The following is a 23,730-nucleotide window of genomic DNA, read 5'->3' on the forward strand; positions in this document are numbered from 1 at the left end:
GCAGTCACTGACAGCACCATGCTAGCCAGCGTCGCTTGGTTTCCAATAGTTATACTGAACTTGATATCTCTTTTACCAGCCTACTCCCACCCCCGCATAGGCCTCTGGAGGTGAGAGGAGCTTAGCGGACCTGCCTGAAGACTAACACAGTGAGACACCAAAGGAAAAAGCAAGAGATCTTCCCAAGAGATCTTAACTATACAGCATGGGTGGGCAACCTATTTCAGCTCAAGGGCCACATTCACTTCTGGGCAAAGTGGTGGAGGCCACGTGCCCGTGGTGGGTGGGGCCAGAGGCAAAAGTGGGCAGAGCAAGGAAGATTAATTTCACCACCTTATAGTACCCTACTACACAGCCCTCTCTATCCTCCATCCAGGCAAACAAGAAGCATTATCAGAGTTCAAGGACTTATCACAGCTTGGGGGGGGGGGCAAAGCTGGGCCGATGAGGGGTGCGGCCTGAGGAGAAGGGGTGTCACTGAGGAGAGGGGGTGGCAGGGTCGAGCAATGGTGGCTGGCGCCCATTGAGCCTGGTAGGGCGGAAGACAGGGAGGCCAACAGTAGGTGGAACCACAACCAATGAAACAATCAATTCAAGTTTTGTCAACATCCTTCTCCTTGGTGAGTTCTACAAGACACAACACAGACTGGGGAGGAGAAAGCAGACAGGCAGGGCCACCGCCTGGAGTGGATGGAAGTAAGAAGGCAGGCAGGTGGGACCTGGCTGAGGACAGACTAAGGTTGGTGGGCCAGCACCCCATTTGCCCCAACAGGCCAGCCTCCACTGGTCCTGAGGACTAAATACAGAGTCCGGGAGGGCTGAATTTGCCCCTGGGCCTCAGGTTCCTCATCCCTGCTATGCAGTATCTCTCCTGCCAGCACAACACACCTCTCATGCAGCTTGATCAGTGAAACATAATTGTTAGCCTGATTGTCTTTCAGCTTTGTGGAAGCAGGTAGGAGCCGGCTTTCTCTGTGTGTTTGTGTGCATGTTTTAATCATATAACTAAGAAAATGTTCATCACAATGATAATTTTAAAGCATCTATTAAAAGTAGTTTTGTATGGCTGTTCAGTTGTATGCTCAGGACAGTTTATAGAAAGAACAATTATAATGGAAATACAAAACAAAAAGCTAAAACCCACAAAATTCGACAAGGACAATAAAGTGGGCAGTCAGGCAGACCTCTTGGAGGAGAACATTCCACAACTGTGGTGTCACCACTAAGAAGGCCCGCCTTGTGGAAGCCACCTTAGATGGCAGGGGCACCTGCAAGAAGCTCTCCATTGAGTATCTTAATGTGTGGGTACTGGGTAGGTACATCTGGAGAGAGGCAATCCTTCAAGTAAAGGGGGCTAATATTTCAGAGATTCTTGGCTGGAGAGCACAAAGTGCACAGAGATATGCTGCATCTCTGAGTCAAAGCTGGGCTGCCTCAGGGCTGAGGAGGGTGGTGAACGTTCTCTTCCCACTCCAGCGGTGTTTCCCTGTGCTTTATGTCCATTTCCATGGGAATGAATGACAACTTATAAGGGGGAAAGTAAAGAAGGTGTACTCAGGAGCACCTTTTGGTGGAGTTTGAATATCTGCAGCCAGGAATCCCAAGGAATGGAGCAGATTTTGTCCCTAACTCAATATTCTGCCATCTGCAGCTCATTATACTGTCTCCCACTGTAATGGTAATGAACTTCCCAACTAATTATTTATTTACTTTATTTATGTAGATAATAATAATAATATAGGCCACAATCAGAAAAATATCTGATTAAGGGATGTACATAATAATTCAGATCAAACTTTAGGATCCTACAATTAGGGATGTTGTTTATATTTTAAAATTTGTTGTACATCACCTTGAAATTTGATGTGAAAGATGCTGTAAATAAATAAATAAATAATAGGAAGTTCAAGACAGTGATGTGAAGCAGGAGGGAAGCCTCTGATTGTTTGTTTGATTGATTGATTGAGCTTTTAGACTATCCTCCATCCCAAAAGATCTTAGAGTATCATGAGCCCCATGGAGAACTCCTGGAAGAGTGAGTTGGAAGAGGAGGAGGACTGGGGTCCATGGGAGGGGCCCCGTGGTCTGCGGGGGGTGCTTCATTAAACCAGAGAAGATCCACGGTAGACTGCTGAGAGACTGCTATGGACAAGACTGTATACTCAGGTGAACACTTAACCACTCTGCCTCTAGACCATTCCCGGTCTCCTGAACTTCATCACACTCTTCCTCTTTTATCTGAGGCTGCTGAGGAGCACGCACAGGAGGAATCCAGAGATGAACTGGTTGAGGCTCCTCCACCCCCATCCCCAAAGACACACCATTGTTTGTGCAGGCACAAACAGACCGAGCCCACTCTCCTGCCTATTCAAAGGAGCACCCGTTTGCTGACCCATTCCCAATCCAGAAGACAGTTCCGGTGCAAGTAGTGTGCTTGCCCTGATCCTACTTAAGGGGCAACAGGGAGCATGTCAAGTTGTTGTGACAACATCTTCTCTTGAGCAGCTGTGCCTAGAAATGCCTTATAGAGACCTGTGTTATCTGTAGTCTGATCTATGGACCACTTGCATGTTAAGTTTTGCATTAAAGGTAACAGAGAAAAACACATCAGTGATCCCAAGCCTGATTCCATGAGGGTTAGCTAGAACACAGAGCAGTGCACAAGTAACCAAAACAAAGCAAGACCCAACCCACATCAACATTCATTAAAATCCCTTAAAACAATACATTGCAGCAAACAGTGACAGTGTAAGCAATTCAGCAGGGGTACAAACACCACCAACAAACTTATCCACCAAACACTTGGATGGAAAGATGCACAACAAGAAGGGCCTTTCCTACCAATCTCAAGGCCCAGGTCAGCAGATATACCTTCTTCAGGTATTTGGATGCCAGGTTCATTAAGGGCTTTATATACTAAAATCAACACCTCAAATTGGGCCTGGTAGCAAACTGGAGGCCAGTGCAATTCCCAGAGAACCGGTGCTATATAGTTCTATCTTCCTTCTCTGCAATAACCCAAAAGCATTCTGAATGAGTTCCCAGAAGTGCACCAATATGCTTCTTGATTGACCTTCACAGCCTACATAAGGCACGCACATAGTATATACATGCTACTTGTTTATACGCAAGCCAGGTTAAGAACTAACTCCTTGCAAATGAATCTACCAAAACTTTTAACATGAAAGTCAGAGGTCCTGCTCTCTGCCTCATTTGTTACGTGCAATCAGGCAGATGAGTATTATTCAAGAGATAAACTTATTGTCAGAAATAATTAATAAAAATAAAGGGGGGTATAAAAATAGCAGAGTCTGCAGACTGTGGTACATTTTCCAGGTTTACCCTCAGAACTTTCTGAACTGACTTCATGCCATTTTGCTATAAAGAGAGAGAGGCAGGAGCTTTTTTTTATTTAACTGCACACTAGTAAAATCTGAAGAACTTGCAGAGTGGCAAAGTTTTAAGCCATTGTCATTTGCATGTCACTTCTTGATGCATTAAGCCACTGCAGTGTGGGGTTTGGAAAGGAAGGCAGAGAGCAGAGACTTTGGCTAAGCCCACTGGGAAACTAATTCTGTTTTGTCAGGGTTTATGCGTGCAACTGGCAACTATCTGCTCAAGGAGATTTAGTAGAGACCAGAAGCATCTCTGCCAAGAAGGCTGGTTGTTTTTCCTGGAATATGGCTTAAGGGGGGGGAAGCATGTTATGCATCAAATATGAAATTCATATGCTTTTTTTGTCTCTCTTGGAGACAATTTAAGAGCCTTAGGATACACTTTAGTATATTGTTTTTTGCATGAAAGGTTGAGGAACCCCAGTACACTATTTATTTAATTTAATTAAAAATAAGTTTAGATCACCTTTTAGAAGCAAGCCCTCACAAGCAGTTTACATCATATAAACATGCATTCTGACATTGTTTTATTAAAGTAGTTCCTAATATAAAGTCCAAAGAAGAGGATATTCTCATTTTGATCGAATACTTTAAGGCAGATGTGAGGAATCTTTCACCCTCCAGATGTTGCTGAACTGCAACTTGCATCATCCCTGACCCTTGGCCATGTTTGCTGAGACTGATGGGAGTTGTAGTTCAGCAACACTGGGAAAGCCAAAGGTTCCCCACACCTGCTTTAAACCAGTGATGGCTCAGCCTGAGGGCCACACTGAGAGCCAATGTGGTGTGGTGGTTGGAATGTTGGATTAAGACCTGGGAGACCAGAGTTCAAATCCTCACTCAGTTGTGAAGCTCACTGGGTGTCCTTGGGCCAATCCCAATCTTTCAACCGAACCTCCATCACAGGGTTGTTGAGAGGATAAAATGGTCAGCAAGAGAACTGTATACACCATATTGAGCTTCTTGGAGGAAAGGTGGCATATAAATATAATCATAAGTTTGCACCTGTGGCAGCCTTCCCCAAGCTAGTGCCCTCCATATGTTGTTGGACGTCAAATCCCATCATCCATGATCATACACTATGGCTGGGGTTGATGGGAGTTGTAATTCAACAACATCTGAAGGTCAACCGGTTTGGGGAAAGCTGACCAATGGTACACAGCATCTCTTTTTGCAGAACAATAACCTAAGGCTAAATTTGCTGATGGAAGTTTTGGAATGCAACTCAGCTTGAATGAGGTTTGCATGGGGTTAAAGTAGATGGAGAAAAGGGGAAGCTCCAAGCTTCCCAGACTGTCTTTCTGACCTAACCTGTGCTGGCTGCAGATTGGTATTCTTAGGGTTGCTAACCTCATTTCCTGCTCCTCCCTCTTCCTTGTCCCACCTTGGGAGAGGAGTCACCTTTCCTTTGTCTCTCTCTCTCTTCTTTAAGGAGCAAAGAGCATCATGGCTTTTTGCATCTCCACCTTAGCTAGAACTAGGATCTTTCCTGTCAGCATGTATTTCCTACAGTAAATGCAAGCTTTATTTACCTAAACTCAGAGTTTGTGTGCTTATATCCAGTGAAAGGTGTGCTCCTTCAAACAAGATGCATGCACAGCTCAGCTATCACTGCTGTTTTGCTGTTCTGCTAACATTTGCACCATGTCCCTGTACTATATGCTGGTGTTTACACAAAAAATTGTTGAGCTGGGGGCTCATAACATGCATGGACAGTTATTAGCTGCAGGCAGTATTCCATTCATGTGTCCCATCACTGCAAGGACTACCAGTTGAGAAATGGAACTTCTTCCATCTCCTCTTCCCACATGCACCCCACACTTCCCCAAATCTGCTCCGGTTAGGGGGAACAGGTTTAGGGAGCATACAGGGGGGAGGAAGGGCAAAGTCCCACCTAGCAGTAAACCTTGTGCTGACGGGGTCCCAGCTTAGTGCTACGGTAGATCCAACCCTTAGCTTTTTCCACCTTCAAGCAATGCTTATAAGACTGAATTAGCAGGATCAGCAATGAAAATAGTAGCAAAATGTGGACCACTTTGTTAAACCACCTTGGATGTAAGGCAGGCTAGATATTTAAGAAATAACACACCCACACATGAGAGAAGGCACTCAGTCTTATGAAGAGCCCCTTGATGGAGTTGTATTTTACCATCTTCTGTTGTTCACTTGATGTAGGCTGTTAAATTATTGGTTATGACTCATTCAGGTGAAACAGCCAACAACCCCAGTGGGTACAACAGTGAACATATAACAGGTAAATAACTTTTGGGATTCAGCATCCCATTAGCTGTTCTTCAACATGTAATTGAAGCAACAGATCCAATTCCTGACTCTCTTGACCTTTCTGGCACCTTGGAATTGTGTATATCTCTGCACTTCAAATTTATATACATTCATAAAAGCACCGGACCAGATACATTTCTTCTCAGAAGTGAGCCCCACTGATTTCACTGGTAAGTACATATAGGATTGCAGACTCTGCCTACGTGTCACAGCCTCCCCCAGAGAATTCTGGATCCTGTAGTCTGGTGAGGGTACCGAGAATTCTGCTAGAGACGTCTTATGGTAATAGTAGTATAAGACATCTGGATGAAATAGCAATTTGCCATATGTATGCTTTTGTGAAAAGCTCACTGTTGCCCTATTTTATTACATCCTTTGAATCCCAGCTTTCTGCCTTCTGCCATGCTGCTCCTTTCAGAGATAACTCAAAATATTGTTTTAAATATCTATATAAGAAGTTATGCACACAGTGCATTTTGGCAAACATTGAGCAGAACAGGTAAAGTGAGTTCTGGTGGCGTCATTTCAGTTAGGGCACAGACCCCTACCTGCCTCTTGGCCCCAATTCGGGGGGGGGGTGTCAAGCCAATTCACCCTGGCCCTGCAGAATTGCATCCTCTGTCATGAGCCCCGTGGATCAGCGATAAAGAGGAGGAGACGGACTTGGATTTGGGGGAGGGCCTTAGTGTTGCGCAATCAGTTCCAGTAAAACTGACAGCTCTGCCCCATAGCTCCAGTTACAACTGACCAGACTTTGCCTGACCAAGAGACTGCAGTTTTACTTCCCTTGCAACCCCCTTCTCTGTCCAGGCTGCCGCTGCTGTCACAACCCTTGCAGACATGCCTCTGCTGCTCTCGCCTCGTACACAGAGGCAACTGTGCGGGCAGGCTCAAAAGCTTCCCCCAGTTACTTTAAGGAGGAGCGCGTTCATGCCCACGCATTCCCATTTAATGACACCTTCTTCATACAAGTAGATGAACCTGCCCACACTTACTTAAGAGTTGTAAGGAGGCTTGTCCAATTGCTGCAACAACGTCTTAGCTGTGCCTAGTTATGCCGAGTAGAGTTGCAGTGTTCTATATAATCTGTAAGCAGATCTATGAAGTGTTCTGAACTGAAATTTTCTATTAAACTTTTTAAAGAAAAGCATCCCTTTGCATCTGAGGCTGACTTCAGCAGAGGGGGCAATCCTGCACTGGTGATGTTCCACAAATGGCTTTCTAAAGGAAAGCTGTTTGCAGAGGATCACCTGCACCATGCAGAACCAACCCCTCCAGGGAACAGGTGATCAGGGGGGCGATTCTGCACTGGTAGTGCTGAGCAGGTGCTTTTCCTTTAGGAAAGCCACTTGCACAGCATCCCCCTTATCATGCAGGATCGCCGAGGGATCAATCCGACCTAGCTAGGCCTACCTTCTCCAGGAAGATACAGCCAGGGCTCCAAGGTAGGTCTTGGCCTTGTTTTCCCACTTGTCTACCTCTTCTTCCTGCCTTACGCTCCACTCCTTGACAGCCACAGATGCTCTGGGTCATCCAACCAACCTGTAGTGATCCGTGGCTGTCTGAACCAGGCCCAAATGCCTCTGAAAAGGCCCAATTCACCTTGGACCTCAGCTGATCACAGAGCACAGCCCTAATTTCAGAAGCTTTTATCTGCTTAAAAATATGGGAACTACTACTCCCATTCATTATAAATAGCCCCAGTGGAAGCATAGTGCTGTGAGGTGCACAGGTTGTACCTCTTACCTGTACACTTGTGTCCCACTTCTTTTCAGCTGCAAAGTAAGCCTCCCAGACACACAGGGCTCATTCAGATGTCCCAGAGATTAAGCTTTCAAGGAGCTCTGGGCTAAGGTAATCCTTCTCCCCTTGCTTCATGTAGGGTTTCTGCCCAGCTTTCCAGGAATTATACAAGCAGCAGAGGCTGGTTTATTAAGGTAAATGAGGCACTGCTCTATCAGCCTCAGTCTGCCCTTAGCCAACTCCCACATGCCTGCCTTCCTACTTACAAGATGTCGGGGGGGGGTGGCACTGCTTGTCAAGCTTCCTCCTCCTTAGTCTGGTGTTGCCCTTGCAGAACTCAGCATGGAGGAAGATGGTTGCCAAACTAGAATCAGTTGGTTCTGTCTGCTATTACCTTTGACTCCACTTACTGTTGGGCTCCCTGCATTCCACCCTACCAGTCTTAAGGAGCATCAGTCACCACCGGATACAAGCCATGAATTTCTGGCTTGAAGCTATAGAAATTGGATGCAAGCAAGAAAGCATTACCTGGAAGCCAAACAGGCTCAAGCTCAGTGGTAGTGTTAAGGGAACTTGACGATGACACATTCAGACCAGAGAAAGGTACAACAAAGGATTTATTGCTGCAGCAAGGCGCTAGGGAGTCAAGCTCAGCCAACAGCGCGCCAAAAATACAGAAACAGAAAGTATTTATACACTTTGTGCAGGCCGTGTCTCGGCATCCCATAATTTCAGTTATAAACTGTTACAAAAGAACATTACCTTATAAGGTCATGGACACAGCAAAACAGCAAATGCATGCGTGCCAAGATGGCGGTGATATTTTCGTGACAAAACATTTGGAGGTTATAACATGTTAGGGGGTATTTACCTTATCATTCCCCCCTTTAATACTTTAACTTCTTATTACAATGATTAAAGTATTACATAACAATAACACTGTTTTACAAATTATTCTCTTCTTCATGGGGTACTGGTTGATATCAGTTGGCTTGTAACACCATCTGTCGGGCAACCTGAGTCTCTACTGCACCTGAAATTATACTTCTCAATCCATTGATTATTATAGGCATAGTGCATGGTAATAGCAAACATAACAGTATCAGTACAGCAATAGTAATGATCATTCCTTTCAATCCCCCCATTTTCATCAATTTTTAAACAACATTCTGTCAAATTTAATAACTTACAAACTCCTCCTTCTTTAGATAACAGGTAATCTAGGGCTAACCGATTTTGCAATGGGGGGAAACAATAACAGTATTAGTATAACTCCAAACTGGAACAACATAATTAAATAAGATAATTTGCAACAGGGCATTTTAATTGAAGCTGGGCAAATCTGTATCTTCGGGTGGTGTCCCACTACTCTCTCCTGGTCGGTAGGGGATGCAACACCCTCTTGAGTTTCGCTCACTTGGTTGCCGGTCCCAAGGAGGCTTCTCCTGTCGCCTCCTTTCGGCCCACATTGGCCCTTTTCCGGATCTTCATCCGTAGTGTCTCTGGTAACATGGCAACAATTTCCCATTCTGGACTGGCAGCTGGCTTTACTCTGGTCCAATGGATCCATGGGATCTGTCCTTCAACTTTCAGGGCTGTAGGGGTGACCATAATTACTGCAAACAGACCTTTCCATTTAGGTTGTAGCAATTTGTCTTCCCACGTTTTTACCCAGACTTTATCCCCTGGATTATAATTATGCATGCTAGTGGTGATTTGCAATGGGCTGGGATCAGTATATTGCTGCAATTCTCTTATAACTCGATTTAAGGCTTGTAGTTGCCTCTGAAAAGTTACTTGTCCCTGATCTCCTAAGATTTCTACTCCTGTTGGTAAAGGTGGTGGTCTGCCATACATCAATTCATATGGAGTATAACCAGAACTTCGAGGTGTACATCTTTTCCTTAGTCTCTATGCACAATTTTGTCAAATATAATTTCAAAGTCTGATTTGCTCGTTCCACCATTCCACTACTCTGTGGTCTCCAAGCACAATGTAATTTCCATGTTAAGCCTAGGGCATTAGAAACATGTTCTACTAGAGCGTTTGCAAATCCCGGACCATTATCAGAATTTATTTGTAAAGGCAGTCCATATCTAGGCACAACTTCTTCTAATAAAAATTTAGCAACTATTGCTGCTGTCTCCCCTGTTGCCGGTCTAGCTTCTATCCATCCGGTGTAAGTACAAACTGCCACCAGCAACACTTTGAATCCATATGCTAGGGGCATGTGGGTGAAGTCTATCTGTATGACTTGAAACGGTCGTGTACCCTTAAGGACAGTCCCGAGTGTTAGTCCTGGTCCTCGACGGGGATTTGCTTGTGCACAGGTAAGACATTCTTTTGTTATTAATTTACACCATTTGTATAAATGGTCAATATAAAGAGTTTTTCTAGCTAATCTTTCCAGATTTATTTTTCCCAGGTGACATTGGTTATGGATTTTAGACAGAACTTCATAGGCTAAGCTTTGAGGTATCCAGACTCGGTCATCCTCCAAGATTTTCCATCCATCTATGTCCCTGAACTCGTAGTCTTGAGCTTCTTTTTCCTCCTCAGGGGAATAATATGGTTTGCTCATTCCAACAGGTATCTCTGCATAGTACAGGTGGGCAAAACTTCGAGTCACTGGAGGCCCAGAAATAGCGGCCTTCTTTGCTTCTTGATCTGCTATGGCATTTCCTTCTGGCACAGGCCCCCCCTTTTTGGTGTGTGCCTTGCAGTGAACCACTGCCACCTTTAACGGTTTCCACACCGCATCCAAGAGGGCCCTTATTTCACTAGCATAAGCTACTGGTCTTCCTTCAGAGGTTAAGAATCCTCTTTCTTTATACAGGGCTCCATGCACTTGTACAGTCAAGAAAGCATTCTTGCTGTCAGTATAAATAGTGACTTCTTGTCCAGTTGCTTCTAGTAAGGCCTGGGTGAGGGCTATAATTTCAGCTTTATGGGCTGAAGTTCCAGCAGGCAATTTCCCATTTCTCACCATCCGTCCTTGCTCCACCACAGCATATCCTGCTACCTTGCAGCCTTCCTTTATGTAGCTGCTCCCATCACAGAATAAAATTCGGCCTTTTTTCAGTGGTTCATCTTTCAAGTCTGGGCGACTGGAATATACCTTGGTCATTACCTCCTCACAATCATGCACAAGTTCCTGCTCTGGTACAGGCATTAAGGTAGCAGGGTTCAAAGTAGATTGGTCTTGAATAGTTACATTAGGATTTTCACAGAGCTGAGCAGTATATTTAACAAGCCTGGAACTTGTCATCCATCTGGGACCCTGTTTTTCTAGTAGGTTCTTGATTGAATGGGAGGCGGTGACATAAATGGTCTGTCCAAAGGTAAGTTTCAATGCTTCAGTTAGAAGCAAAGAAGTGGCGGCTATACTTCTTAGACAACTTGGCCATCCTTGACTAACTGTGTCTAACTTTTTACTCAAATATGCAATTGGTCGGTCCCATGAGCCTAAAATTTGGGTTAGCATTCCCAGTGCCACTCCCTTTCGGTCATCTACAAACAGTTTGAAGGGCCTGGTTGTGTCTGGTATTCCTAAAGCTGGTGGGCTTTTGAGAGCTGCTTTCAGGGTTTCTATAGCTTTCAACTGGATGGGTTCCCATGCAAGTGGAACATTCTCCGGTAAATTTCCTTGCAACATAGCATACAGGGGTTTAGTTATTGAGGCAAAATTCAAGATCCAAATTCTGCAGTAACCCGCCATTCCCAGCATTGTTCGTAATTCCTTTTTCATGCGGGGCAAGGGCAATGTCGTAATGGCCTTGGTGCGCGCTGGGCTTAAAAGTCTCTGATCCTTTCTTATTATAAAGCCCAAATATTCCACTTCCTCTTGACATATTTGAGCTTTCTTCTGGCTTGCTCTATAACCTAATTGTTCTAATTCCTTCAGTAGTGATAGGGTATGTTCCTTACAACTATTCAAGTCGGGACATGGGAGCAAGATATCATCCACATACAGAAGGAGGGGTCCGTTGGTTTCTTGCCAATGTTCCAGATCTTTATTCAATTGTTGACTAAAAATAGAGGGAGAATGACAGAACCCTTGAGGCAACCGCGTCCAAGAAAGCTGAGAGGTGATTCCTGTCCGAACATCCTCCCAAGTAAAGGCAAACAAATATATAGAATCTTTGTCAAGGGGGATACTGAAGAAGGCATCCTTCAGATCTACTACAGTATAAACTGAACTGTTACCAGGAATTCTTCCCAATAGAGTATAAGGGTTTGGTACAATCGGTGTCATTGGGAGTACAGATTCATTGACTGCCCGCAAGTCCTGTACTGGTCTATAGTCACACTCTGTCCCAGGTTTTTTCACAGGTAACAAGGGAGTATTCCAGGCGGAGGCGGTTTCGATCAAGACGCCTAATTTCAAAAGACGGGCTAAATGGTTCTGAATAGGTTCTTTTGCTTCTATCGGGATCGGGTATTGCCTAACTTGTACTGGCCTGGCTTGAGGTTTCAGGATTATCCGGACTGGTACCGCCTGTACTGCCAGACTAATTGGGTTATTTTCTGCCCATACTCCAGGTACTAAATTAATTAGTTTCCACTCACCTACCCCCTTCTCCTTTACAGAGAGGGCTTTTACTGCTTTTTGACACCTCCAAGCCTCTTGTACTGGGCACAACAAGATAGGAGCCCTGCAGTGTAGGGATTGCATCTTTACTTGCCCATTTGGAGCAAACTCCAAGGTTGCTTGCATCTTACAAAGAAGATCTCTACCAATTAAGGGGATTGGGCACTCAGGTATGTACAAAAATTCATGGTAAATAACTTGAGATCCAATTGCAACAGGTTGGCTCTTTAAGTTCACTGCAAGTGTGGCTTTTCCTGACGCTCCAATTATACTGGTGTTATTCTGACTAGCTGTTCCAATTGGAATATTTAAAACAGACCGTTGTGCCCCTGTGTCTACTAGACCTGTAACAGTAGTTCCCCCCACAATGATTTCCATTACGGGCTCAGGGGGGCTCGCCCGTAGGCAGCCCTATGGCCGTGCGGGATACGATTCTTCTGGTTCTGTCTCTTGGGGGTAAGGAATCCTGCCTCCAATTTCCAATGGTCTTCCACGATATAGTCCTCCCTGTAACAATCCTCTAGCTCCTTTCATAGTCGCTTCTCCTTCTATCTGTCTTTTGAACTTCTTTTCTCTCTCTGGACATTCATTCTTCCAGTGATTATAACCTTTACAGTAGGCACACTGGTTCCAATCTAACGAACTCCTTCCCATCACTTCTCTTCCTCTTCCTCTGCCACGTCTCCAATCTGGAACCGCTGGTCCCGATGGCCCCTGTAGGGCCGCTGCCAACAAACATGCTTTTTCCTTCATCCTCCTCTCCTTGTCTTTAACCTCTTCTGCATCACGGTTGTTATATACACGATCTGCTATTGCCTTCAACTGTGACAAGGGCATCCCCTCAAATCCCTCAGTCTTCTGTAGCTTCTTTCGGATGTCAGGAGCTGACTGTGCCACAAAACTCATCACAATAATAGACCTATTCCCTTCCTCTTCAGGGTCTAGGGGACTGTGTTTTCGATATGCTTCTTGCAGACGCTCTAAAAATTCTCCTGGGGCCTCGTCCTTCTTCTGGACCACATCATGTATTTTTTGCATATTCATCAACTTCTTCTTTCCCTTTTTGACTGCATCTAGGAACAATGTCTGGTACATTCTCTGAGAGTTTTGTCCTTCAATGGCATTCAAAGCCCAATTAGGGTTTGTGACCGGTGCCCTTTCTCTGATCCAGATAGTAGGATCTGCCTGATTCGCAGCTACTGCTGCTTGGCGCACTACTTCTTCCATATTACTCTGAACTGTCCTTCTTTGTTCACTGATAAGGAGGTACGCCATCAACTGTTGAATGTCGGCCCAAGTAGGATTCTGGGCCTGAACTATGCCCTCAAGCATATCTATAAATTTACGGGTGTCCTGTTCATACGATGGGCCATGATTCTTCCAATTTAATAGGTCTGATGTTGAAAAAGGCACATAAGAACGAGTCTCCACCACCAAGCCTTGTACCTGGCCGTTATCGTCTGTTCGGGGCACAATGCCAGCCGTAACTCGAACTGGTGCAGTGAAGACCTTTTCTGAGGCAGGTTCCCTGACCTGCTGTGGACGAAGGTGATTTTGTATAGGGGTAAGTTGGTTTCCCTCTACTGGGGGTGCCAAAGGTTCGGCATTCCCAGAGGCCCCTGACAACTGTGGATATAATTGTTGGGCCGGGACAGGAGGCGATGGTTGAGTTGTATCTGGCTCCTGGTCTTGATCTTGGGGCAGAGGTGGGGGTTGTGGCCTAAGGACTGTTGTGGCCACATAAGGAGGTGGTTCTGGTTCTAGCTGACTTGATTCCTTTAAAACAGGCGTTAGTTTCTTCAAAGTTCTTTTAGTCCTTTCCTTAGCCTCAGAGGCACTATAATTTAGCATCAAACGGGCAGGTCGATCTCCTAACTTCTTCTGCATGGCTTTAACGTCCTTTGGGGGGTGTTTACTAATTTCTAGCCAGCCCAAAGCGTAGTCAGCGTCAACAAGATCCACTCCAGGATTAGAGTCCACTATCACATAGTTAAACAAACGGCTGACAGCAGGGACATAAAAGGTTCCTTCTTCTGGCCACCAGATGAAGCTTGGGGCCATATTGGGCCATTTTTCTTGGCACTTCTGTTTCATAGTTGTCAGGTTACATTTGGACTGATCAAAATATTTATTAAAATGGGTTACGGCCATATTTAGGGGTGTGCTTTGTCCTTTCCCCATCCTGCCTGTCCTTTTCACTCAGTAGGATAGTAAGACAAACAAAAGAGGGATTTCAGGCACCGTAGAGTAAGGGGTCTCTACGGGGAGGATACACAGAAGGAATTTCTACAGGCCGTGTGGATTCCGCTTTACCGGCAGAGTACCTTTAGCGCTTACTAACCCTCGGTGATACTTGGCCTGGAGCCAGAGGCACTAGGAGCAGGACACACTAGTGCTTAGCCAGGTCCAGAGGTACCTTTACTCTGGGTTTTCATCACTGGGTATTTTGCTTTCAACCGTTCCACACCTTTCACACAACAATCATGCCAACAGGAAACCCACCAACCCGTTTCCTACGGCTCCAGGTGAGAGACTGGCCTTGTCCCCCCTTCAGTCCTTAAAGACTGACCAGAACTGTCTAAGGGACCCACTATACTTGCCTTTCTGACGTGGTGGGGTGGTCCCTATTCCGGTGCCGGCCGGTCTTTCACAGGAACCGTTTGTTGTCTCACTCCTTTCCCGGTGGAGGGTTCCGACAGAGAGACAGACCGCCCATGCCGCAAGGCGATCGGTGAAAATTACTGGTCGGCGCGCTCCCTTTGGTAACACTCGGTCTTCCTCTCCACACCGGTCCGTCCACTTCAGGAGGGCGGAATACCGCAGCCTATTAGTGTCTCGTCAGAGTCCCATCTGGGTCGCCAAATGTTAAGGGAACTTGACGATGACACATTCAGACCAGAGAAAGGTACAACAAAGGATTTATTGCTGCAGCAAGGCGCTAGGGAGTCAAGCTCAGCCAACAGCGTGCCAAAAATACAGAAACAGAAAGTATTTATACACTTTGTGCAGGCCGTGTCTCGGCATCCCATAATTTCAGTTATAAACTGTTACAAAAGAACATTACCTTATAAGGTCATGGACACAGCAAAACAGCAAATGCATGCGTGCCAAGATGGCGGTGATATTTCCGTGACAAAACATTTGGAGGTTATAACATGTTAGGGGGTATTTACCTTATCAGTAGAGCATCTACTCTGCATACAGAAGGTCCCAGGTTCAATTTCCTGCATCTCCAGATAAGGCAGGGAGAATCCTCAGTCTGAAATCCTTGAGAGTTGCTGCTAGTCAGTGTAGACAATACTGAGCTAGATGAAGCAATGGTTTAATTTAATTTAAGGCAGCTTCCTGTGTTCCTATGTTCTTCAGAGTTGTACCTCAATCAAGTTAAGTGTGATTGATTGATTTCTTATTATGTATTTAATCAATTTCTAGAGAGTTTATTAGGATAATTAGTAGTTTACAGTAATAAGAATCACAATGTTAAAACATATAGTAAAACAAAATATGTATATACAAATATCACCATCTAAAAAATGTCCGGCTATCAAAATACTGAGCAATATCATTGATCATTAGTAGTTGGGGAATGCCTCAACAAAAAAGGTATGTTTTTAGCAGAGCTTGGAAGATTATTTTTAAAAAGTAATAAATTACAGTTAGTTACATGGCCCAAAAAAGTAGTAATTACCGTTACAATTGCAATTGCTCTGAAAGTAACTGATTACTTTACTTTTCCTCCAAAGTAATCACTACAATTACATTTCAGTTACTTTAAAAAATGCCTACAAGGTGCTGGCCTTGGCTACTGCACATCTAAGTAGCCTAAAACACATTAAAAATAAACACATACAGAGGTAGTAGAATAATTCTTTTTATTCATAAAATAGCAATGGTGGTTTCTCCACTGGTAAGGGTGGTGGGGAGGGAGGCTGAGGCCAATACTCAGATCTTTGCACGTCAAACCAGGTGCAACCCCCCCACTCAGCCAGCCAGCATAATCTCTCTCACTTAACCACCTCCAAGATCCTGCCCTGCCACCAACTAAGGGACACTCACCCAAGCAAACATTTTCCCCTGAGATGCAAAAAAGGTAAAATACTTCAAATGCAGCACAGTAGCCAGAGAGGGTGGTGGAGGCCACTTTGTGTGCCAAGTGCAAACACAGTACTCTCTCTCTCACACACACACATACACACACACATAGTCATCTTTCACCTCCACAGTTCTTTATCTCCATTCTGCTGCAGCCGTCTTCTCCTCCTTTATCCATGTTCTTGATTTCCGGATCCTTTTTCCCTCCACTCCATTCTTCACCACCACTATCCATTTTTTTAAATAATTGTTTTCTCCACTCCACCCCGTCTCACTCTCCACCTCCTCCCTTGTCGCCTCCTACCCATCCACAGAGCATGAGGGAAGAGCGACACTGCACAGAAGCCCAGTTTGAGGCACATGATTTTCATCCACAAATCAGAGCAGAAGACTTCCCCTGCTCCCCCCCCCAAGTAATGCCCAAAAGTAAATCTGGAAACGTTACAATTACTCCACAAAAGTAGTAAAATTACTCCAAGTTCTATTACAATCAAGATGTAAAGGAATTACCCACTCATTACTCAAAAAGTAATGAATTACAAGCAATTCGTTACTTGTAACTAGTTACTTCCAAACTCTGGTTTTTAGCAAGCAGCTAAAACATGCTGCAGTTTGTTCCTCCCGGATAACACGGGAGAGAGGGAGAGAGAGAGCATACCAGAAGGGAAACTACAATAATATTTGTTCACCGGAGGTTGTGAAGCTAATTTTTTTGTCTCCCCGCCCCCCCAACCTTTGAGCTGTGCTGAAAAAAGCTTGTTATTTAATGAAGTTGTTGCCTGAACTCTGCAAGAAAGATTGTGCTAAAGGATGCTTGAATCAGGTTGAAGGTGTACGTCACCTTTAGGATTCTGAATTGTTACTGAGCATGCTTTCTATATACAGGTCATAATTCTGTATATTCTGCTCTGAGGGGTCAACTACTTTTGAACCAGACTGCATCTGTATAGAAACATTTTATTTTATTTTATTGCTGAGCAAATCTAGAACCTGTTATGGCCTCTAATGTGCAATTGCTGGGAAGCCAAAAAGTTATATTGCCGTTTTTACACTATAAAAGGATTGTATGATTTCAGCATTATGTTACTCTAGACTTCCCTTCTGAGGCTTTGGTCTGCTCAAATAAATAATAAACAATCAGTCTTTTTAAATAGGGTGTTCAAGTGTCCCACTTTACAGAGGACAGTATTTGAAAGAGTCCTCTCTTTAGAGGGTTGTCCAGCCCATGTCTGATTTAACAGATAAAGAATTCTAAGGGAGAACAGAGGACTCAAAGTAGCACTTGGATAGCAGACTGAGTAGGCACACACATCACCTGGTCACAGCTTTCCCCACTATGATGAAATAATTGTATTTCTATTTAAATTCTAGTAATTACTAAACTGAGAGCCAGTGTAGTATAGTGGTTAAGGTGTTGGACTATGACCTGGGAGACCAGGGTTTGAATCCCCACACAGCTATGAAGCTCATTGGGTGACCTTGGGCCAGTCCCTGCTTCTCAGCCTCATGAAAACCCTATTCAAAGGGTCACCATAAGTCCGAATTGACTTGAAGGCAGTACATTTACTTTTTTTTAATTACTAAACTTGCATCTATAAATTAGCATATGTAAATGTTATGCACATCTGTTTTTTGGTTATGTATAAGTGGCCACCCTATTTGTAACCTAAGCTGCGCTGAAATCCAGAATTCTTTTTATGTGGCTTGCTTGAACCCTTGGAAGGGCTTGCTGAAGGCCTCCCTCCCAGAGATAGCCATGCCATGTCTGTGCCACCTCTTTCTCTCCTCTCCAACAGAAGAGAAAGAATGACTCTTTTGCCAGTTTAAGTTTGCAGAGGAAATTCTACCACAGAAGGCAAGAGACTACTCTATCCCAAGCAACGTGGCAGTGATGATGTTTCATTCACAGCAGGGATGGGGAACCTGGTTCTCCACCTAATGCTGTTGGGCTACAATCCCCTTTATCCCTGACCACTGCCAATGCAGGTTGAGGCTGATGGGAGCTGGAGACCAACAACATCCACAGATTTCCAATCCCTGACTTACAGAAGTGCAGTAGACAAGCAGTAAAAAGGCAATTTGGGATTGTTTTAATTTTCACCTGATCTGTATTATTAATTTCTCCCTCTCCAGTTAGAACAAAAGTTATAATGTGATTCTCCCACATTCCTTCTGGAATTTCAGTATTTGCATTTCCAGCAGTGGGTAAAGCAAATCCAGGTACATCATTTATATTATTAGCGGCATTATTATTTTTTATTAGCCTCACTTTTGGGACTGCGAGTATAGAAGATGAACATGATGATCATTTGAGCAAGCTGTCTGCCCCCCCACCTCCGCTTGCCACCACATTTTCAGGTAGGTTTTTGCATGCCAAGTGTGCTGGTGTCAGTGGGACATAGCAATCCCAAGAGGCTTCTTTTTGTGGGAAAGGAGGGGTGGGGGAGAGAGAGAGAATTTACATTTCAAATAACAGAACTGCCAAGTGTCACCCAAACTGATCCCCTGTACCAAATAAACAAAACTGACTGAGCTAGCACTGTCTAATGGAAAGCAGTGTGTGGCAGAGGGGGAAGCATAAATGCATGCAAGAGAGTGTTTGACTTGGGATGAGATTAAGGAAGCAAGTAAATATCCTAGTGACCTTCTCTCCCCTACCCCACCCCACCCCCAGTAATGTGACACTCAAGAGAACAGGTGGCTATGATTCAAGCAAGCCTTATAGATTAAGGGTTTTGTAAATTTCATGTTGGAAATTTTGTTTACACTTTTAAGACACAGAGCTCTTGCTGCTCAGAAGAGTAAGTGGATGTCTGCTGAGAGATTAGTGTCTCTAAAGCAGCTAGAGTGAGCTCCAGCTGAAGGGAGATTCAGAGAATGCCCGACATTAGGAACTAACAGTGCAAAAGAAAATATCCCTTCCCTCTCTCTTGCAAAGGCCACATGTTCTTAAAGGCCTCTGAGAAATCTGCCTGCCACACCCCGCACAGGAGATGTACACACAAGGTGATCCTAAAAGCATTGTCCTAGTCATGTCTACACACCACAAAGGGATTGAATGATCATTCAGGCACATTTTGATTCCCATGTGCCTCCATTAGTCCCTAACTACCTGCTGCTCTTCATACTGTGATGTTACCTGGATCACCACAGCTTCAGAATATATATATTTTTGGTAACTTTGTACATTTCAGATAGGGTGACCAGCTGCAGTAAAAGAAAGGCGGGAGGAGGCACAATATTTATAGAGCCAAATTAGTACCATCCTTATACAAAAGGGAGTATCAGCAGATGTGGTGGAACTTCAATGTTTGCAGAAATATACTTTTTAAAAAAAAACAGTTAAAAATCCTTCTCAGGGTAGGGGAATCCAAAACAGCCCAATTAGGACTTAGCACAGTCAGTGACTATAGAATGTTTAGTATCTGTTGGGCAGGCTATTGAAAAACAGGAAAGTTAAGGGAATGGAAGGAGGGGTGGAAAACAGGAAGGGTAGTATCTTGGTTGAAGGCATGGCTGGTTGGCACCTTAGGAACACTCCACACTGCAACATTTTGTTGCTGGGTCCCTTGTCCCTATTCTGATTCTTCCCATCCCCTCTAATGTGCTCTGGTTTGGAACTGGGGCAGGCACTACTGTGGCTAACTGGGGAATTAAGCAGGGCTGGTAGAGGCCTAGAGGTGCCAGTTTGCAGAATACCTGGGTTAACACCCAGGAGAGCACAAGTGGAGGGTCATACTGTTAGAGGACCAGTGGCATCCACTTGGACTTGGGATAATGATGCTGTGCATGGCAGCTGGAACAATACAATACTAAACTGCCATGCAAAGATGTCTTTGTCGGGGAGGGGGAGAAGAAATAGAATTATGATTATGATTATTCTTCCGTGGAAGTCACAAACACATATTTATTTGGTCAGGTTTACACTATGCTGGCTCTAGGCAACTCTCAGTGCAACTGTCTATGCAACTCCCTGTCTGCTGCCTGTCACAAAAACACTCATCTCTGAGGACATCAGCAGGAATAAATAAATTAGATCTATCCTGCATGGACTGAATATTTGTGTACATTCTTCCACTTTGAATTCTTTTCCCACTTCAGCTTTCACACAAATCATCAGCAATTTTTCCCGCTGCAGATATTATTATTTTTTTAAAAAAACACCTTTCACTATGACAAATGTTATTTTGCAGGAAACTGTAGAACAGTGCCAAACAGTAGGCTGTTTTCTTATGATTTCTCACTTGATCTCACAGAGGTTTTGCCATCATATTCCCTATGGGAAACAGCAATGTTTCCTTTGTGAATCAGGTCCTTAGGGATGTTTGTGAAATATGGAAAGGGGTTGAGTAAGTGTGTGTGTGGGGAGTTTATCCTCTTATCCCTGCCGGGGGGTTTTGTGGCACATTTTTTCTCTTGGTGTTCACCCCATGACATTTGTTGTAGAAAGACCTATCTATTGTCCAAGGGGTCGATATTACAGGTTATAGATCAGCCTTCCCAATCTGGTACCCTCCAGATGTTGTTGGACTCGAGCTCCATTCAGCCTCAGCCAGCATAACCAATGGTCAAGAATGATGGGAGTTTGAGTCTAGCAAGTTCTGGAAGGCACCAGGCTGGGAAAGGCTGTTGTAGACTATGGGTTAGAGTGAAATGTCGGGGCACTCTAAAGAAATGGACAGTGTTAGGAAGCCAAATACGAGTGGCCTTGACAAGACTGGAGGGCCAATCCTACTGTTAGGCAGAGTGAAGCAGCAGATGCCAGAGTGGTAGCAGCAACCTCAACCCCCAAAAAACCCGGTTGCACTTCTCTATGCTAGCCTGCCCTGAGCCCTCTAATCTAGCCTGCTGTCCTCAGATACATTGGACGATACTGTCCAATTATCAGTGTTGAACTAAGATTCAACTGCCAGTGCAGTCAGATCCTACATACTGAATGGCAGGGGCGCCATCTTGTTTTTCGCCTTGAGCAGCAAAATGGCCCTGCAAGACTGGTACTGGTGGGATAAGGACCCAGATGGCATAAACCCAAAGAGACAGACAAAGTTAGTGATGTCTGGACTAAGGAAGCAGTCCAGCAAGAGGACAGCTGTAGGTGGGCAGTACAGATAAAGTGAGTTTGAAGGGCTCTAGAGGAGCACCTGGTGGAAGGATTAGGATCTATATTCAGTTTATCACATTGTATCCTACCCTTTCTTCCAAGGAGAATTGGGGCTATCCATTTCATCTTCACAAAACCTCTGCCTGAAGGACAACTGGCTCATCACAGTCTCCCAATGAGTGTCCTGGCTGAGTAGAGGCTTTGACACCTAAGTACTCCTAGTCCAAACTTGACACTCTCTCCTTTTCCTTAAATCAAAGGCAGAAAGGGGAGAGCATTGTAACTTGCCTACTCTGGGATTTATATTGTAAAGGACAGTATGTAAAAGTTCTAATTAGCAAAAATGCTTAGAGACACCATGGAAAAATGTATTATTATTATTATATTATTATTAATTTAATTTAATTTAATTTGCATACCACTTCATACTTCAAAAAATCAAACAAAATTACACATTTAAAACAATACAAAACATTTGAAAAAATCACCTTAAACATTAACATATTAACATTAATCATAAAGACAAAATTACACATTTAAGATAATACAAAGCATTTTTAAAAACATTTCTTAAATATTAATATAACCTAAAATAACTAAAATCACAATCATTAGGCTCCCAGGCTATGGTCTGAAGGCACATGAGGCCAGCTCCCTGCTGAAGCTATGCAGGGTCAGGTCTGGTCAGTGCCTGGATGGGAGACCGCTTGAGAATCTTATGTAAACCGCCTTGGGTTTCTATCATGAAAAGAAGGGCGGGGTATAAATGTAATAAATAAATACATAAATAATAATACTAACAGATTAAAACACGAATATACAGCAAAGACGAACAACCCCACCCACCAAACACAAAAGCGTGTGTGTACAGGTAGTAGCATCACTCCCGCTTCTGCTGCTACCACTCCAACTTATGCTCTCACCAAAAGGTGGGGCAACACTACACACTCCCTACCCCTGGAGCTCCCTCCTCTCACCAGGGGAGCACCCACAATCATTCCACCCTCACACAACGTCCATAACAACAGGGAGTAGCACCGGCATCCTGTGGATAAAGCCAGGGCCGCCGCCAAAGGGCTTACTTACCCAGGCATGTGACGCACTTAGTGTACTGCGCATGCATACCATCAACCAAGATGGTGGCGGGGGCATCAGCCCCTTAGAGAAGTTTCTGCTGACATCTTGGTTGATGGCAGCCCTGCGTGCGCAGCGCGCACAGCAGCAGAAGACAGGAGAGAGGTGGGTGGAACAGGCAAGAGCCATGTGCCGGGGGCAGGCTGGTGCCCAAGGGACCAGTCATACCTGGCACCAGCCCTGGATAATGCACAAAGAGTGATCTACAGTAGCACGAATTGTATGTTCATGGACTGGGATTTGAAGATGCATTGTGTTGAAACCATCCAGTGACTATACTTTTCTTCCCCACCAGTAAACTGCCACACTCCATCAATGCCTTATGGGCCAGAAACTTGTGCTCAGGCTGCTCGCCCTAGGCTCAGAGCCCCAGGACTTATGGCTCACACTAAGGGCTCATTCCTTGCCAGGCACGAGTTTAAATAGGTCCCTGGAGAGAGCGAAAAAACACAGCCTTCAGTCAGGGTCCCTGCTGCACCTCCGTTCGCTAATACACAGACACATACCACCAGCCCCAGCCTGTTGCACGCATCTCCATCTCCAAGTGTGAGACGCTTCCATGGGTTCCAGCACTTACCCAGGTTTCCGTTTCCTTGGAATGAAGATAAGCAGGGGCTGTGGTGTCTTTAGAATATATGGTTTTATTTACACATATATACAAAGTGACCAGAAGGTGGAAGGGCTCACAGCATTAACACTCCAACATATCTTGCTTCCCCATTCCCCTCGCTGGATCGTTACCCCTTGCTGGATTGTTACCTTGCAGTGGTGAGTGGGCTTGGGTGTTCCAATGAACCTTGTGAGCAATGCCATCGGGAGTCATGTACTCGCAGCAGGGTCACCCATGGTGGTAAGGTCAAGGGAGAGGAACCAGACAAAGAACGATCCAAGAAGATCCTCAATGGCAGAACAGGCGGAGGATAACAATGTGTACGTTACAACGACTGTGAAGGTGGATGAAGGCTACAGCAGATAAAAGACTTCCAATCATTGTGGTATCCATGCCATTGGATCAAAGCCTTTTTCTGTCAAGATTGTGTGATGATCATCGTGCACTGATCTCCCCACATAAAACAAATTCGCACACAGGCGTCTTCCAAGCAATATCTTGGAAGACGATCTTACTCGGCCACGAGTGATCGCCAATGAATGAATGAATGAATGCTTCCCCATTAGTTTTCTAGGGAGGCTCCCCAAATCCATAACTGCTTTGGATTCAGCACAGAGCGAGACTCTCTTTCCAGCTCACAGATCAGACTAAAGTAAAATACACAGGCTACCTCCTGGCCCTAGCGAGGTGGGGGGGGAGGACTACCTTTCCCAAGGAGCATCCCTGGCCATTAGTTTTTATGGCAATACATCTGCTCTTGAGCAAGTCTTTAGACATGTTA

General features: G+C 44.7%; 1 protein-coding gene and 1 long non-coding RNA gene across 2 annotated transcripts; both read right to left on the reverse strand.

Moving 5' to 3' along the window:
- Nucleotides 1–9,044: 9,044 nt before the first annotated feature.
- LOC133380369 (protein NYNRIN-like) lies at nucleotides 9,045–12,418 on the reverse strand. Its single transcript, XM_061617516.1, has one exon. The coding sequence runs from the start codon at nucleotides 12,388–12,390 to the stop codon at nucleotides 9,283–9,285; it is 3,108 nt and encodes a 1,035-aa protein (XP_061473500.1). The 5' UTR covers nucleotides 12,391–12,418; the 3' UTR covers nucleotides 9,045–9,282.
- A 2,197-nt stretch (nucleotides 12,419–14,615) lies between these two features.
- Nucleotides 14,616–23,386, reverse strand: LOC133380370 (uncharacterized). The gene is made up of 3 exons (XR_009761428.1): nucleotides 23,099–23,386; nucleotides 15,186–15,317; nucleotides 14,616–14,886 (listed from the first exon to the last, which is right to left on the reverse strand). It is a non-coding gene; the product is annotated as an uncharacterized LOC133380370 (long non-coding RNA).
- Between the last annotated feature and the right edge of the window lie 344 nt (nucleotides 23,387–23,730).

This window comes from Rhineura floridana, chromosome 3 (assembly GCF_030035675.1).
Source record: "Rhineura floridana isolate rRhiFlo1 chromosome 3, rRhiFlo1.hap2, whole genome shotgun sequence".
Lineage (NCBI taxonomy): Eukaryota > Metazoa > Chordata > Lepidosauria > Squamata > Rhineuridae > Rhineura > Rhineura floridana.

Coding starts and splice junctions, on each gene's coding strand:
- LOC133380369 (XM_061617516.1), bottom strand. CDS start 12,390: ATGGAAATCATTGTGGGGGGAACTACTGTTACAGGTCTAGTAGACACA.